The following is an 18,766-nucleotide window of genomic DNA, read 5'->3' as shown; positions in this document are numbered from 1 at the left end:
TAACGAAACAAGAATAACGATGACGTCATTCTTGTTTAACTCGTTTGACTTAACGAACGTACCCTTTATTAATCATAAATAAAATTGCGTGTGGCGCCATCTGTTAGAGATTTTGTTACAAAAAACATAAAATTGGGAAAATGTTTAATTTTGTGGATAGAAATGAGTTTTACAAAAAATTTTAAATGCCAGTAACGAGTAAAACCTTCACTAAGTCCGATTCCTCTTGAGATACATGACTCCTATCCCCCATCCTTTCTACCTTTGGAGTGTTTTATAGGTTGCGTTAAAAAATGAACGAGGATAGAGGAATTTCCCCCGAATAAACTGAAGTCAGCACTGTACATGGTGGGTCTTCATTCACATTTGCTTGAGCCCGATGAAGCTATAACGCACAGTGTATCTCTCCAAAAGCTTACGTGTGGTCTTAGTTGAAAGTTTTACCCATTGTGTTAAAATTATCAGTTTGTTTCTCCAGATGAATACATTACAATTCACTTCAATACACTTCAAGATGTATGGGCAAATATGCAAAAATGATGTCAGCAATTGATGAGCTACCGAATAGTAGTAAAGTTATGCAATCCAATTACCTGAGTTTGTGCATCAAATAAGGTACTAACAAAACTTTAAAAATGACAGGATAGCTTTTGCTATTGTCTGCTGGTATTCTGGTCTCTCTTACTTGTGGAACACTAGATCAAATTGAGGAAATTTGCATTAAAGAGTTAAACTGCAAACAATTTGAGACAGATCCTAAGCATAAATATCTTGAACATTATATTTGAAAAAAATTAAAGCTAAGACAAAAAACTAATGTCATGTATAAAATGGCTTTCCTGCAATATAACCTGTACATTCACTTAAAGATCCCACATAAAAAATATTTACCTTTATAAACTTAAAATGAAAAAGTCAATGACTCGTCATAAATAATCTTTTTATTAATTTCTCCAATAAAATTTCACAATGCAATTACTTTTCGTCTTTTAAATAATTCAAAAAACAACAATTTAGATGACTAGATTCGTAATAAATAATTTATTATTGCACACGTTCCAATTATTTATCTACCCGAGAGTATAGCACGTGTGCGCGCCCGGAACCTTCTATGTACAATATATCCGAAAAGTTATCGTAAAAACTACGTAAAAAAATCTATTGAATTGTTAGAGGGTGGTGGAGGTGACAGGACTGATTCCGTGGACCAATAATGTGGGAGGAAGATCTACTGTGAGAATGTCCAACTTCCTTAAGTAAGGCGAGTACAGGTTAGGATCATTCGGAGGTGGAGGAAGATACACAAATACTACTGAAGTATTACAACCGTGCGAACGAATAGTAGAATTGACCTGTCTCAGGTATGAATCATTGGGAAGTCCATTCTCTGAAGCCGAAAACTCCTTCAACAGGTCATTGTAGGCCACCACTTTAATGGTGGCACGAATTCTCAGCATGCGCAACATATTCACCCATCGAGTTTCGCTATGTGCTTCACTATCTGTTCCAGATCCGACGCACATGAATACCCTCAACTTAGTCTTGGACTTCCAACCAGGAACCATCTGGAGAATGCAGGCCAATTGCATGGTGAACAGCCAACAGTTGTCAATAGAGGTAAGAGAAGAGGGAGTAAAGACATTACCAGGCCATACGTCAATGGAATAGTTTCGTTTGGATTTGATAACTGCATTTCGATCAAAAAGGTGAAAGTGTCGAGCCAAACACACGTTTTTCTGCAGACGAAAAATACCATCATAAATCATGGATACATATTCCTCAGGACATATTCCGTGTGGTTCATCTACTCCTCGAAGCTCCAAAAATTTTTCGTTGCCCAACATCACATTTTGAATCTCTCGAAAGGTGCCATCAGCTTCAAAGAAATCTCTAGGATCACTGTCGTCATAAAATCCCAGCAATACTGTGTTGGGTTTCATGGCTCCCAATCCTGAAATACGTATCAAATGGTGAAAACCTTTCCTCACTGAAGGGGCCATTGTCACTTCTACGAATGCTTTCACCTGAAAAATGTTTAAAAAATGAATTAAAATATTTTATGCATTTTATAAAATTGCATAAAATTAAAAATATCAAGTTTAGTGGGAATTACGAGGATAATCCCAGAAGTAAGGTCTCCTATTTTTTAAAAAATAGGAAGAAACGTTTATTTTCAATAATGTTTACATTAATTTAATGTCGAACCTTTAATGTTTACATTATTTAAAGCTTGAACATTTCTCTATTTTTCTACATCATCATCATTCCAGTCAATGCATTTTTGTAGGCACTTTGGCAGTTTTTGTATGCCCATGTCATACCAGCTTGCCGCCATGTCGTAGGACCCATCTTGCGTATACCTTCCTATATTGCAACTTTTCCATTAAAATCTTATGAATGGTGCTTTGGAACCAAAATGCAGAGATCATTCAGAGTGATCTGCCGATCTTCACGCATTGTTTGCTCAACCTTCGCGACTGTCTCGACAGAAATTGACAGTCTTCTTTGTCACAAATTTCCCTCCCTATACCACTTGTGGATATCCATGCACAACTTGCAGTACACTTCCGTGAATTAGCGATGAATTTCAATCGGTTTAAGACAACATGGCAGCAAGATGGTATGACATGAGCATACAAACCACGCCTACAAAAATGCATCGACCGGAATGGCGATAATGTAGAAAAAGAAAGAAATGTTCAAGATTTACAATGATGTAAACATTATTGAAAATAAACGTTTCTTTGTATTTCTAAAAAAATAGGAGACCTTACTGTTGGGATTACCCTCGTATAATATTTTTAGCATTTCATGCAAAATACCAAACTACAAAATTCACTCTAAAAACATTCAGAGTATTCGTATTCCAAGAGAAGTCATAATGTCTTGTTCAAATATGATATTCTAAGAGAAATTACAATCTAATGCATAATAAAAATTTTACTCAGTTTAAAAATTTACGCTTTAGGTTTTTTTTAAAACTCTTTCTACCCTAGGAGGCTTTTTTTTAGCAAGTTCATGGGTTCAGCCAAGCCCATAATGGAGGTAGTCAGATGGTGAAGAATAGGGCCTGACATAATCCAAATGGATCAAGATCTGAAAAATTTCTGAATTTTTTCGATCCACCCAGAATTGAATCTGGATGGGTTGAATCCACTCTAATACTACGTTCGCACACAATCCACGACTCGCTTCGATCTCGATTTACCTACAATCTGGATTGTGACTGTCGCCAGTCGAACGTCGTACTGTTCGCACAGGCAGTCCGCTTGAGAAGAACCTGGCTATTACACGCGATGATAAACTGACATAACTACGCAGTAAGTCACAAACACTTACAAACAAAATGGAAGTTTTGGTTAGAAATAAATACAGTACTTTTTCTTGCCATATATCTAATAATAAACAGATGTCATTGTCTTTCCAAATACAGTATCTTTTTTATTTCTCTGTCGATAGCCCAACATGTGTTCCGCAGCCATCTTGTATTTTCTCGCGCGAGTGGGATTGTGGGATCTCTCTTATCACTGGATCTAGTTTCAAGAACTCTCTTGAGTCAATCGTGATTGAACCTCGTTTCAGTCGAGATTGAAACGGTCGAGGGTGGTTGCACCAAGACATAGTCGCCGACCTTGGTCACAATCTAGATTGAAATGCTCGGTGCGAATGGGGTATAAGGATAGGCTACCATCCTAGCTGGTTGACCATCTGGCCATCGTGTTTTCAGCTTCACTAGTAAAATTTTTAATAAATTATCAAATATTCAGATATATTCCTTGTATAACTTCCCAGCTTAATTAAAAAAAAAAGTTGAACAGAGGTAATTCTAATTGGCATTTTATCCGTAAACGACTGATAAAAACACAGGTTAAAAATCTGTTAATAAAAGCGAATGATCTGAGGTCTGACTCCTGAAAAATCTAAAGTTTGAAAGTTGAAGACAATTGCTGTATTTAGAAAATCCAGAAAATTAGCTTAATGAATATGGGATTCTCTGAATCCGGATCCTTCAAAATGACAGCTGCACTGCTACAAGGAATCAAATTGAATCACTGGAAATTTTCAGGTAACTGTTCTGTATGAAAAATTGGCCTGGCCAAAGCCATTATAGGCTTATTGAAAGGTCATGGTACTTTCGAGGCAGAAAAAGTAAAGAAAAACCTTTGTCATCAAAACAGGTACTAATACATTAGAAAAATTTACCATCCATAAATAAATAGGAACTGTGAAGTAGATTAAGTTCAACTATATTAGATCTGCTGCAAACTACAGGAAGCGGGAGATAGCGTACGCTCGGTCGCTCTCCCAAGCCCCACCTTTTTTCCCCATGAGGCTACGAGCCACTTTTGCTAGGTAAGCTACACGGGCACGAAGCAGCTGCAAACTACATAACGTTTGCTCGCGTAACGTAGTCCACATGACGTGGATCCACAGATGTGGACTGGCTATAAAACAAAGATTTTATTATAATCTATACTTGTACTCAGTCAGTTTTCGTTCCCAACTTTGAAACAGCATGGGAGAAACATGCCTACTAGTTATATATAAATAGTTTTCAACTAGTTAAGCTTAACTATTTACTATTCATATACAACGTTTATACTATTTTCAATACTGAATGTATTAATCACGTAATTTACGTACATCGATAAAATTCTATTATTTCTTTTTTAACATGTGACATGTTCATGTAGTCATCCATCTTGCCCGTGACTGCTTTCACTGTTGAATTCTGTGAACAGCGAGCGTACTCTTGTATCGCTGTGCTAGCAAAGGAAAAACTGCACAGGCAAGAAGAAAGGGGCGGAGCCTTTGACGTCATCGGTAGCATTTTCCTCTCGCAAAGCGTTAGTTTGTGGCAGCTCTTACTTACTTTAAGTTTATCGAGAAGAGTTAACCATAAGGGATATTCCGACGTTACGGGATCTATATCATAATCCTCGGTTTCGCCTATTTTTACATGTCCCAATACGTAGAGTCCACTTTTCTTTATGTCATTTGCAAAAGATATCAAAGGTATGGCAGAACGTGGATTAGCGACCAAAAACAAAAATTGCGGTCTCCAAAACTTCACGTGATCCTTTCTACTGTCAAGGAGTAATAAATACTTTCGAACCTAAAAAACAAATAAGATATTTGAGCTTAGAATTCTCTCCATCACAGAATTTTATTTTCATCAAAAACTCAACTTACCTGATGAAATATAATTGCTTGACTGATAGAACCCCATCGGATGGGTGGAGAACGTAAATGCAAACACAAAAACAGTAAAATGAAACAAACGATACACAAACTGGCATAAGCGACACTTATGAAAAACATCATAGAACCACATCCAATCAGCCCAATAAGCGCTGTATACCACGAAAAATATTTAAACATGGGCCTGAAAAACAATAATATGAATTTTAATTGTGATCTGGAAACAGACTATTTCAATTTGTGACATTAAAAATAATTCCACAAATTTTCAATCTAATTGTCCTATGGTAATTTTTATTTTAAAAATGATGTTTTACTTAAATCTAACAAATTACACAAATTATAACTTAAAAAATAATGCAAATATAATTATTTAGTTTCACAACTTTTAAAATTATAAAAAATTTTGGTAGGTTTTGTAAGTTACACAATTTTATACACATTAAATGAGACTGAATAAGAAAAAGAAGCATTCAAGTTATAAAGCTATAGAATTGAAATATCTACTGGCTTATTTTAACAAATGAATTCAAAATTTATGTACAAAAGTTAGAAAAAACTTAAGTAAATAAAAACCACTACCACTTTTCCAAATAGATTCGTGTAGTTAGATGTTTTAAGCCTAATTCAGAGGTCAACATCAGAGCCATAACTTTTAGTGGTGGGACGATATCAAAATTTCTCACCATTCTGATAAGATTCCCAATTCTGCCAAAAACTCCCAATTCCTTTGAATATTTTCTAAAGTTTAGTTTAGTTTAGAAAATATCTACATACATCAAGGAACACCGGGGATGTAAACAACACTTTAAACATTAGCATTGAAGGACCATATGTACACACTTCGGTCTACCATAAACCCGGTACGCCCTCTCTCTACATCCCTGTTGGGTCATGTGACCTATTTCAATACAAGTCCGCCGCTTTCAACACGTTAATTAAGAGGGCGTTTTTGCATTCGTCCACTCCAGCAGCACTGGCCACCGAATTGGAGCATGTCAGATGCGTAGTGACCATCCACGGATACCACAAGCTTATTAATAGATTGGTTAACCGTCATTGTCGCACAGCACGTATCTCCGACATCCGATCACGTCTTGCCAATCAACCTGAAGATGAGACATGGATCCCCGTCACACATAATCCATACGTGGCGACGTTATATAAGAAAATTACCCGCAAGCGCCGTATTAAGATCGCATACAAAAGACGTCCCACCATCTTGGACATACTCCGTAACAGGAAGGATCCCCCCGACCCCAACAGACTTCCGGGCATTTATTCCATTCCTCTTAAGAATCACAGGTTTGACAGAAACCTTGTCTACATCGGCTCAACCAAGAGATCCTTGGGGATCAGATTACGTGAGCACAATGCTGATATTCTACATGAGAAAAATTCTACAGCACTCTCAACTTACGCCACTGATCCGGACATCGAAGCAGCCCTCAACCAAGCCAGGCTTATCATCGCATCGCCTCACCCTGAACATCTGAGGTGGTTGGAGGCTATCTCCATTTACAAACACAGCCGCACCACCACCTGCATTAACTATAAAGAGGAACTCAATTTGTCCACTGCCTGGCAGACCCTCATCGACACGGACCTTTAATCGCCATCTACTCGCATCGTATGCGCATGTCTGACCAGCTGCATCGTGAAGCATTCGATTTCGGTTTAAAAATAACTCGTTCCATTATTCGATCTGTGTTCCTCGTTTTTTACCGTCTGAAGAAGAACTACCAAGTTCGAAAATGTTAACGGAAATTTTTTCGTTTTGCGTCTAACACTGGTAAAAGGTTCCCGAAAGTGTTGTAGTTTAGAAAAGTTAGATATTCACTACAAGCACTGGTCCATTCATTAATAAATAAACATCGGGCTTAAGAATGGAAAACAATTGGAAAATTTGGAGCATCTTTTGAAATATCTCCATTTATATGTGGATATGCATGCTTTTATTGTGTACTACAAAATAACTTTATAATCTTATTTCAGATAAGGTTAATATTATAACACTACCCTCAAAGAAATTACAGTAAATTCTCATTTACTCAAAGAATTATCCCAGCGTGTCATCTAGGGTCACCATGTTTAGAAACTGCTTGGCCGATGCTATCACCAGAGGGATGAGGAAGGTAAATGAGAAAATGTACTTCTTTTTTAATATTTCTTGCAATTGGTATGCCTCGTAAACACATTATTCCATCGTATTTAACGCTAAATGAGGTTCGGCAAATGATGCAATGAGCTGAACTGATGGTGATGGCAAATGTCATCACCATCAGTTAATCAAGTTTTGAATTCATTCACTTGAGCCAGGTTTTCCTAAATGTACAATTGTGTGAACTTTTTTCGAGGAAAAGAAGAATCCAATGAATGCCTAGACTGATTCATCTTGAAAAATCCAGCAACATGTTGCTTAACTTTCCTGGCAACATTAGGTAGCGCAATCTGCTATGACATCTCATTAAAATTCTTTATATTTTTAATTAATTATCATCAAATGGACGAAAGGTTAATTTTGAGGGTAGGAATGGTTTTTATTTAAAAAATTTTAAATGCTAATAACAAGTATAATTGACATTAAGTCCGACCAACTGGAGAAACACACAAACCTCTATCTGCCCACCTCCCTCTACCGTTAATCACAAAATTTAATAGAATCAATCCCCCTAATAAACAAACTTCCCTGCAAAAATTTTCAATACAAAGCAACAGGAATTAACCTTTAAACAGGGTCAGTGGTGATATTCGAAATAGTTAACAAAGGGTTCGTTAGCAGAAAATTTTTCCCTCACAATCACCGACAAACAAAATGAAAGTTTTGGCTAGAAATAAATACAATACCTTTTCCTGCAATATATCTAATAATCAGTGGCGTATTTGGAACTAAGGGACCCTGGGCGAAGACCAGGTAACAATAGTATGTTACTGCTGTCGACCTTTTTTTTTTTTCTTTTTTTTTAGGCAGAGAAATTTTTCACCCCGAATGGCACTGCTGATAATAGACAGATGTCATCATCTCTCGAAATACAATATCCTTTTTATTTCACTGTCCATAGCCCGACACGTGTTCCACAGCCATCTTGTATTATCTCGCACACATGAGATTGTGGGATCTCTCTTTATGACTGGATCTAGTTTCAAGAACTCTCTTGAATCAATTGCGATTAAACCTCATTTCGGTCGAGATTGAAACGATCAAGAAAGATCGCACCGAGACATAGTCCCCGACCTTGCTCACAATCTAGATTGAAATGCTCGGTGCGAACGGAGTATAAGGCTCTAGTTTGGTAGTATTACAGAGTATAATACGTATATTTTAATATATTTAAAAAAAAAACAAAACCACTGAGAAATGTTCCGTGTGTTTAACAAGGTTCGGAAAACTGAAAATTTTAACAACGGGTTCGGGCGAACCTGTGCGAACCCACTGAATATCACCACTGAACAGGGTGAACAAAATCATGCTCCCTACACACACAGATAAAACCCCCAAATTTTTTTTGAATTTCTTGAAGTTTTAAGGTCTGCTGGGTTTAAAAATAAAAATCTTCAGGGTCATATTTTGACCGATCGTCTGTTATACGAGCCTCTCACTTGCCAAATCGATTAACTCCACAAAACAAAAATAATAAAAATTGATATGAATTATTTTTTTAAATTCCTTTTAAACTTTAAATTTAAATAAACATTGTAGAATGAATTTTTATATACTGTTATATTAAAGCATGGCTTTAATGTAATGATATATAAAATTAGTTATGTAAAAAACGTAAAAATAATAACAATTATATTAAGGATTTACATATGAAGTTAATCGATTTGCCTGTGAATGGCTCATACATAACAACCGGAAAAGTAAAATCAATTTTTAAACTCAAAATGGCAGTAAACTTAACATGAACGATTATTTTTACTTAGAATCACAAAGTAGAAGAAGCAGAGTTCTTCAGAGTAATCCTTAGCCTTCTCCAGGAAGAATTTTTAAAAATCCCTTCTTAGTGTACGTTCTCATGACGTACCCTGTGTACCAAATTTCAACTTTCAACTCCTAATCGTTTGGGTTCTGCGCTTATCATCATCATCATCAACCCATCTTGATTATATATATAAATTTTCCGCAAAAATGCAAAAATCCGCATCTGAAATAGTAAAATAGTAGGTTCTTCAGGGTAAGCCTTAATCCCCCCTCTCCTCTGCGGGGGAACTTTGAAAAACCCCTTCTTAGTGTACACTTTCATGACGTTCCCTAACTGTGTACCAAATTTCAATTCCTAATCGTTTGAGCTCTGTGCTTATCATCATCATCAACCCATTTCGATTATATTATAAGATTGCATAACATACTAATATAAAGTATTTTTTTCGATTGAAATATAACTTTGTTTATATTTTAAACTGTTTTGCGGACACTTAAATATTTTTGTGGACTGGCAGCCTCTATTTGAAATGCTGGTCAAGCCGACCTAATACCTGGCGAGTGGCAAATTAATGTCACCCACTCCCCTAAAATGCAGGCAGTTAGTACTGACAGAGTGCAATCTCTAGTCGCACTGACTACGAGAAAGAAAAGTCCACTGTGACAGATGTCACCTCGTATATGGGTGTTGCGTACTCTCTGCTTTGGTGATGCGAAAGTTTCCAATAAATTAATACTTAATTCTTAATATTGTAATTTTGAAAATCTTTTAATCTTTGACTGAAACATTTAATTTTCTTGTTAAATGTGAAAGAATCGGAAATTGTGAAGCGATTTGCTTGATTCTGATTAATCGTCCCATCACTAATAACTTATCAAAAAGAAATATATGCATAGAATTGTTATATGTTTGTAAAATCTTGACTATGAATTTGTTTGAATATGTAGACTTTAACCTGTTTATGATTAAATTGCCCTGCATCACTCTCCTCTGTATGGGATCACTCATGGGCATAGCAAGGAAGGGGCATGGGTAGGCACAGTTCCCCCAGTTAACCTGGTTCCCCTCCCAGAAAATTACAGCCCGGCCTCCATGCAGTTAACCTGGCACCCCTCCCAGAAAATTACAACTTCTACTAGGCCTCCTCCCATAACAAAATCCTGGCTACGCCAATGGGATCACTCCTAGTATTATTTAAAATTGATTCTAACCTCTTCTGGTTCGTGGGAAAGAGGGGTTTTCTGCTTTTGTTCTTGGTGGTTGGTGTGTAAACTGGATATGGACCATATGGCCATTTTTTTTTCTTTCTTCCTAGTGAACATAATGGTTAAGCCTAACCAGGATTGAAAACAATTATGCAAATAATATAACCACAGACTCCCATCATTAGTGCTTGGTTAATTTAACCCTTAAGTACCATCATACATCTGTCAGACTACACTAATTTGTCAAACAATCCTCCATGCCCCTCTACTACCACATGCAAACCTTTCCTGTCAAGTCCCTTCCAGATGCACACCCAACTTTGACTGGCAAGTGTGTCATCTTTATGTGTCCTACTTTTGATTTATAAGATCAATTCAAAGTCAGAAAGTAATCTGTGAGACTGATGATAGTATGTATGTAACTTTTTTGAAGGAGTGCTACTTTACTAATTTATTAATTCCTGAAATTAATAGTCTTTCTTTATGAAGGATATTTTTATCTTAAGTACATGCTGCTTAATCAAAACAAGGATTATAGGTATACTTTTACAGATATAAAAATGTTCATGAATTGATAAGTGATTTCCTATCACTTATCAATTCATGAACATTTTTATCTTTCATCATCATCTGTCATCTTACTTTTTATTTATTTATTTATTTGGTAACTGATTGTTTTCTTTCTAGAACCCTAGTAAACAAAAATAAACAAAAAAGTAATTTTTAAAAAATCATTAAGAAAAAAATGGCCATTTTTTAAAAATATGCAAAATTTGCAATTTAACTGAGTACAACTTTATATCACAATCATAAAAATGAGATATGTAACAAACACCTTTCACCAAGGGACATCTGATACAATGCTGTTTTCTATAATCTACATGTAAAAAAAATTAAAAAGTAATTAAATAAAAACGTCTACCTCCAGTACCAAATTACTAACTTTCTAATTATTAATTATAGCATAATAATAGCCTGATTAATAATGGCAACAGTTTGGGATTTGTATTAAATAAAAATTTATTGATGTAATTATGTCTCAAAGTTTTCCCCTTTGAAAAATTTTCTATGGACATCTATGAGCAAAATTAATTTTCTATCTAAAAAAATTTAGATAATTTGAATTATATATTCAGTATTTCTTTTTTCCAATCTCCAACTTTTGATAATCACACTAATTCCTGCTTTATTAGAGCTTTGTTGCATAGTTGTAGATATTGTTACAGACAGTATGTGATTTTGAAAGTGTTATTGAAGACCTTTATGAATTAGTATATTATATTTTTCTGTTCATCATTACATACAAATTATTTTATCATTATTTGTATCAAGAAAAGATAGTACAGTATATATAAAGTTAAATGTTTTTGTAACCATGACAATAAATCTTTACAATTTGGAGAAAATGGATGCAAAATTATAGCCATAAATCAGGAATTGGTATGACTGAATAAAATATCACTCAATAAAATCTTTGCAATTAAAAACTGTAATTATCTTAAGTTAAAATCTACATGTATTTAAAATTAACAATTTTATTTGAAAAAGTAAGATTATTTTAATGTTAAATTTTATGTTTACATTAAAACAAATTACCGAAAATTTGGTGCAGATGCAACTTCCAAAGCAAGACACGTTAAATTTGTCGACAAATAGGAGAGCAAAAATAATACTGAAGTTATTTGAGCAATAATATTCAAAGCTCCCATTAACAACACTAACTGAAAATTAATTAAATTATTATAAATTAAATTTTAAATAGTTTTATTCAAAAACTTTAATTACATATTTACATACCTGAATTAAAAACCATGCAATAATAACAGCAAGAATGGGGTTATTTTTTCTACTACAACTGACTATACATCTTGTAAAATAACCTAAAAATCATTTTTTAAACTTCTTAAATATTAAAAAGTTTGAATTTAATAGCTTTTTAAATAATAATAATTTAAAATAAATTTAAACTATATTCTAGATCACAGAATTACAAATAACTGCTAAATGTGTTGTTATTCTTTTGTTTCATTGTGACAAATGTTAATGTATTGAATAACTAAAATTTTAAGTAAACAGTTTATAAATTGAATCAAAATTTTGATTCAATTTATAAAATTACAAATACTAATTACTGTAAATTAAGCAAATTAATATAGAAGTTCTTCTTACTTACATTTAAAACAAGAAACTTGTTTATCAAATTAATAAATTTCTCAATTTAATTACATTACATTCCTTACATTTTAATGTAAAAATCAATACAAATTAGAAGCAATGGGATCAGTAATAAACTTCTTAAAAATATAAACTCTAAAAATAAAATATTTCCAGAATATTAACGAGTAATATACTCTTTATATCTGACTTCGAGTGATCAAATACATTTCTGATGGAATTAAAGAAAATAATAAATAGAACAACACTCCATGAAGACACTGAAATAGAGATGAAGCAACTTTTTAAAAAATATTTATTAAATAACTATCCAAAGAATATTGTATGTAGATAGTATCATTGTTATATAAATAATAGATACCATGCTAAGAATCAAAAGATTGATACTATATATATTAATTTCCCATATATAAATCATCTTTTTGAAAAATATAAACCAGAATTTAATAAATTTTCTATTTGTATAGTAGCAAAACAAAAAAAAAACAGGTTAATGGATATAATTAACATTATAAATAAAGATCAAAGTATATTAGGAAAACAATTAAAAACACCAGGAATTATCTACAAATTATCATGTAAATGCCCTAGCCCAATAAGTTACATAGGAGAAACAGGAAGAAGATTGGAAAAAGGTTGAAAGAACACAAGGCTGCAATCTGTTCCAAAAGACAAGAATCACCACGGTACCAACATTGTAATAGTTTTAATTGTAAAATTAATAGAAACAATGTTAAAATATTGTATAAATCTAAAAATTTGTTTAAAAGAAGAATTATCAAACATATCTGTATCAAAAATTATGCAAATGTAATTAATGCATGCTTGTAGATGCATGCTGGGACAATGTAGTCCAGTATAAAAGGAACAACAGTTGGCAAGTAAATGTATCCACTGATGAGGCCTGTTAGAAAGGGCAAAATGCATATGGATTTGTTAAAAATGAAATATTTAAAAAAAACTAAAATAAAGATTTAGTATTTGTTTGTTATTTGGTTTGTTTGCCTTGATAGATCACTTGAAGTCGAATATAAAGAATATATTACTCATTAATATTCTGGAAATATTTTATTTTTAGAGTTTATTTTTTTAAGATTTGCATATTTGCTTTCCTTCCTTCTTTAAAGGCAGTTATTTATATATATGTTGTGGACTAAGTGATTGATTAATAAGGGCATTATAAACAATGCCCAGTCATTATGCATAATGACAAACATCACCACACATTGTAATAAATTTCACATTCTTTATTGTAATTCATCAATTGACTGGTCAATATGAATACTGCTAGCCTCTGTGGTGATGATAATACTTTAATATTTTGTTGGATGATAATTCTTCAAAGTTTTTTACACCATGTACCAAAATGACATTCAACTTAAAGGAAACTTTTGTATTTTTATGACAAAGTTATATAATTTTGTTAATTAATAATGAAATTAATGTTAACAAAAAGTATTAACACATTTTTAACACATTTTTAAAAGTAAGTAGTTAATACTACTTACTTTTAAAAAATATTCCAGTTTGTAAGTGAAATTGCACATAATCAACAAAATAATTTGTGAAAGAGTAATTGCCAAAGTTAATAAACAGAATCATTATTAAAATAAATTATGTAGGGTGTGTTGGATTAATAAAGAGTTTAATGTAATAAATATACCTACATTAATATAAACCATATAATATGAGCAAGATTTTCTTAAAATACTTTGAAATAATTCACAAAAATAACTAATTTGTAATGAAAAAACTGGAGTTTTTGAAAATCAAGTTGCCTGAAGGAAATGTAGCTGTATGTATAATGTCTGGTCAATTTAATAAAGTAATCAATATTTATCAGGCTGTGCTGCCATGTTAGTCATTATTCATAATGGCCAGGAATTATGAATAATGACATATCAATCATTTGGCCCATAACATATGTAGCTTGAGATAATCTAGTCACCTCAAGCTACATATGTTATGGGCCAAATGATTAATTGTCATTATTCATAATGACACATTAAAAATGTTCTGAATTTTGTTCTAAATTCCACATTCTTATCCAATTTATTTAATTAAAATAGAAAAGTTACATGCATATTTAAAAAATAAAACAAAACATATGTATGGTTTTGAAGCATTTGATGTAATATCAAATTTCCTAATACTGAATGTATAAAGTCTAAAATAACTTATTTTTCAATTTTAGTAATAATTGCAGAACATTGAAAAATATTTATAAATATGATCACAATACTTTTGTAAACAATCTTTTATAAACAGTATTTTAATCTTCAGTCTCACAACTGGACAGTAGATACAAAAAATATTTTCACTGCTGGACTAACTGAAGTTCTTAAGCATTTTACTCACCTAATAGTTAATTCCTAACCTAACCTAAATTTTAAATGAAACTGATAACTTCATAAATAACTTATACAAAATAATTAGAAATTACTTTACATACGATCTGAGATTTAAGATAAACCTAAACAGTACACATTGTATAATAGCTATAGGCATTATCTATACCAAATGTCAAAATTTCTTTTTTTATACATACCAAATAATTCATCTTTTGCAACTGCTTCTAGTACTCTTGATGAACCAATTAAATTGCTTAAAGCAGCAGACAAAGTTGCCATAAATAATCCAATTGTAACAAATGGAGGCCATAGATTGATGTATTCCATGTAAACATTGTTATTCTTCAGAAGTATACTAAATCAGATAGAAATATTAACATTATGACTTTTTAAATTTAAATAAAAACTCAAACAGAATATTTTAATTACCATCCTACATAAAATTTTGTGAGAATTTTTTTGCCCAAATCCCTTACAAGATACTGTGCTTACCATACAAAAACTTTCTAAAACTTTGAAACTTTTTATAACATTTTTTGCAGTAATAATTTCATTATTAATTTAAATGAAACTAGATGCTGCATGTGCCTGGTGTTGCTTGGGCTTTTGAAGGGATGGAGGGTTGGTGAGGTTAGGTTGGGAGAGGGTAATAAAAACAATGATCTTGTATTCTAAAATGTACATTATTAACTTTGGTATTTACAATAATGAAACTTCAAAACAAAAGAATTGCTCAGGCTAAAATTAACAGGGAGAGGTGCTGTGGGAGTTCAAAAATTATGAAACCCAGCCATCTGATATGACAATTTTATTTTTACTCTATACACACTGCAGTGAAGAAGCAACGAATATGATATACAATCTATCAACAACTAGTCAAAAGCATGACTCCATACAAGTTATTCCTTCAGAGTCCAAAAACAAAGTTGTTTTTGGTTACTCTTTCTGTTCTTAACCATTTACACACTTCTTGTTGATCTACTTGTGCCCTTCCACAAGAGGAAGTTTGCTGTTGCAACAAGGTTTTAGGGGTGGTTGATGGTAGAACTGCCACAATTTTTTTCTAGGGTATCAAAGAATATTAGAGCCATATTCAATGATGATACATGGAATGGGATGGCCGGACAGCTGGGCAGTTAAGGTGGGAGCCTACTACTCTGGGGGACCTGGGATCAAATCCATATGGGTTAAAAATCCCCAGGAATTTTTCAGGGGGTGACCTGACCAGATATGTCAGTCCCCATCCCTCACCACCCGGGCTCCCCATTGTGGGCTTGGCTGAACTCCTAATGGACTTGCTTAATGGGGCCCTCTTAGTACCCAGAGTGGAAAAGGTTTAAAAAAAAAACAACTGAATGATTTAGAACCCTTTGCCTATCTGGATTTAGAAAGATCACAAAGCATACCATGACTGAAAACTAGCTCTGGTAAATAAATATCTTTACTGGGCATCTGTCCTTGACTTTTGTTTATTGTCATAGCAAATGCCAGGATGATGGAAAATTCAAATCATTTAATTGTAAAAGAAAAAGTGCTATTCCTCAGAGTTAATGGTATCCAATGAAGCATATTAATGGTTCTGTGGTGTTCACCCATCAGGATTTCAACATCGTGTTATTAAACATACCACATACAATTAATCTCATTCCATTAACCAACTCTTTTTTAAGTCAAAATTCCTAATGAGCATGACCACAGCTTCAATCTTTAATGTTAACTCAGATGGTGGAAGTTCATTTATCTCAATCATATGCAGAAATTCTACTGAGTATCAAATATCAAGAATACATTGCTAGGCATTCTCAAGTAGTAGTTTTTTTCCACATAATGTTCTCAAAAACCTCACAAGAATGGACAGAATACAACTTTATTTTTGATTTATGGCAACAGTCACTAAAATAAAAGTTGTTTCTACTATCAACTTTTTTGCATTCAAATTGAGTGATGCAAGTTTCTTGAAGTTCCAATCTGTTCTAGAACTAATCTTAGTCAGCTGTCTAGATGTTGAAGATTATGAACTGTTATTTCTTTTCTCATGTTTCTCAATGTTAAGTAAGAAAATAAATAATTAAATTAAAAACAGGCTAATTTTAATGTAATTAGTATGTTAATTAAGATAATTATTTTATTTTAAGGTGAAATTATTGATTATAATTCAATTTGGGATGTGGATCAAAATAATTTGAAAAAATAGAAAAAAACAGCATGCAGAAGATTAATTGTCAACAATGTTTAACACAACAACATTATAATAACACTTATTGTTAGCATGTTTGTCCTGTAGACTTAACATTGCACTTTTGTCACTCCTGAACCATTGCACTTCTCTCAAATCTCTTCAGCATCATCATCTATAAGATAAGAGCTTTAATTTGATACCTAAACCATATTTTTAGCCCCAGCCATTTACTGAAACTAAGGTGGACAAACAAACCCTCTCTCATATTAATTTTCTATTGGCCATTAATAATGCCTCAAACCCAAACTTATTAGTTTGGGTTTGTGGCATATTAATGACCAGTAGAAAATTAACATAGTCTTCCAAACAAGAAGCAAATTATACTACAAAACCCTCTTACAATGAATATGTAGATTTTCAGTTTATAATGATAACAGTTTAAAAAAATTTGAAATTTGTAAATGAAAAAATAACAATTTTATATAGTTTTGTTCTTTGTTTTTGTTCTTTTTTCATGTTAAGACAGGATAAAATACTATAAAATATATTTCTTTTCTACATTGATCTAAATTTGCTGTAGAGAGCAGACTATGAAAATAGGAAGTTACTAATTGTCATTAAATAAAATCATACCAATTCTGATAAATGCATGAAGAAATTTTTTCATGTAAAGTATTTTTATACTAAGTTTTGTATTTATTATTGTTTTATTAAAAAATTTTCAAAAAGTCTGATTATTTACTTACATTAATAAAGAAATTCATATATTCATGTTTCTTTCAAAATATTTAAATTTTATAATCTCATATTTATAATTTTATTTCAAATTGTTTACTAATATTTTACATTCTTGATACTGTCAAATCAATTGATTTTGATATTATCTGTGAGAAGTTCATTACACCAAAAACTTATGCAATTAAACAAGATAGACTCCAATAATTATGGAAAAACAAAGGGGAAAATGTTTTACTGCTTATAAACTATCACAAGGAGAAGTTGGAAACCTTTCAGCTACAGCTGCAACTTTTTAGAAACAGGAAAGAAAACACATTGAGGACCAGCCAGCTTGATAGTTCAATAAAAACTTTGGGTGGAAATCAGGATTGCTGCCAAAGTTCAGAGGATGCCTGTATGCCTGTTCAAAATGGAAACCTGACAAACTGGAAAAAACATTTGGTAATGTACAATTCCAGTTTACACAGGTTTTACTGTGTATTTTATTTGGCCCATGCAAAAAGAGCTAAAAAAAGAAATGTTGGAGGGATTTACTATTTGTATTGAATATATACAATAGATATTTTTTTATGCAGCCACAACATTGATACTATCATTTAATCTATTTCACTATAATCCTCAACCACAGCACATTTATTGTGTAATAAATTATATCATATGCAGGACACAGTGCCCACTGTATACGTCTAATGATTAAGATTAGTGATTGAAATTAATAAATAATTATACAGATATAAGATTTGTATTATTGTCCTTATTTTCCATTTATGTCTTTTAGAAGAGCTTATTAACGCTAGGATTTATTGGTCAAACAAACCAATATTTGTGCAGTAGGAAAAAAAACCTTAGAATTAGGCCTCCACTGTATGCCCTCCCCAACATGCAAACTAGCATGTGTTTGCATGGGAGTGCATACATGTAAGAAGGTGGAAAGATGTTCTTAAACTTTAACCCCTATTTTCTGAGTACAGTCGAATGGTCTGCTAAAACTAG

At 32.6% G+C, this 18,766-nt stretch overlaps 2 protein-coding genes across 2 annotated transcripts in view; both read right to left on the bottom strand.

Moving 5' to 3' along the window:
- Window positions 1-18,766, bottom strand: part of LOC136982484 (endothelin-converting enzyme 1-like) — a 130,910-nt gene that overhangs the window by 82,310 nt on the left and 29,834 nt on the right. The gene's annotated exons all lie outside the window — the stretch shown is intronic.
- LOC136982489 (solute carrier family 12 member 9-like) overlaps window positions 924-18,766 on the bottom strand; it is a 63,231-nt gene continuing 45,388 nt past the window's right edge. Inside the window, exons 7-12 of the mRNA XM_067278983.1 lie at window positions 15,054-15,211; window positions 12,128-12,210; window positions 11,927-12,051; window positions 5,194-5,386; window positions 4,874-5,116; window positions 924-2,024 (exon numbers count right to left, since the gene is read on the bottom strand). Coding sequence (XP_067135084.1) covers window positions 1,170-2,024; window positions 4,874-5,116; window positions 5,194-5,386; window positions 11,927-12,051; window positions 12,128-12,210; window positions 15,054-15,211 — 1,657 coding nt within the window. The 3' untranslated portion in view covers window positions 924-1,169. The remainder of the gene's footprint in view (window positions 2,025-4,873; window positions 5,117-5,193; window positions 5,387-11,926; window positions 12,052-12,127; window positions 12,211-15,053; window positions 15,212-18,766) is intronic.

The sequence above is a fragment of the Centruroides vittatus genome, unplaced genomic scaffold (assembly GCF_030686945.1).
Source record: "Centruroides vittatus isolate TY-2023 unplaced genomic scaffold, ASM3068694v2 contig_846, whole genome shotgun sequence".
NCBI lineage: Eukaryota > Metazoa > Arthropoda > Arachnida > Scorpiones > Buthidae > Centruroides > Centruroides vittatus.
This window is presented reverse-complemented; position numbering and strand designations above follow the sequence as displayed.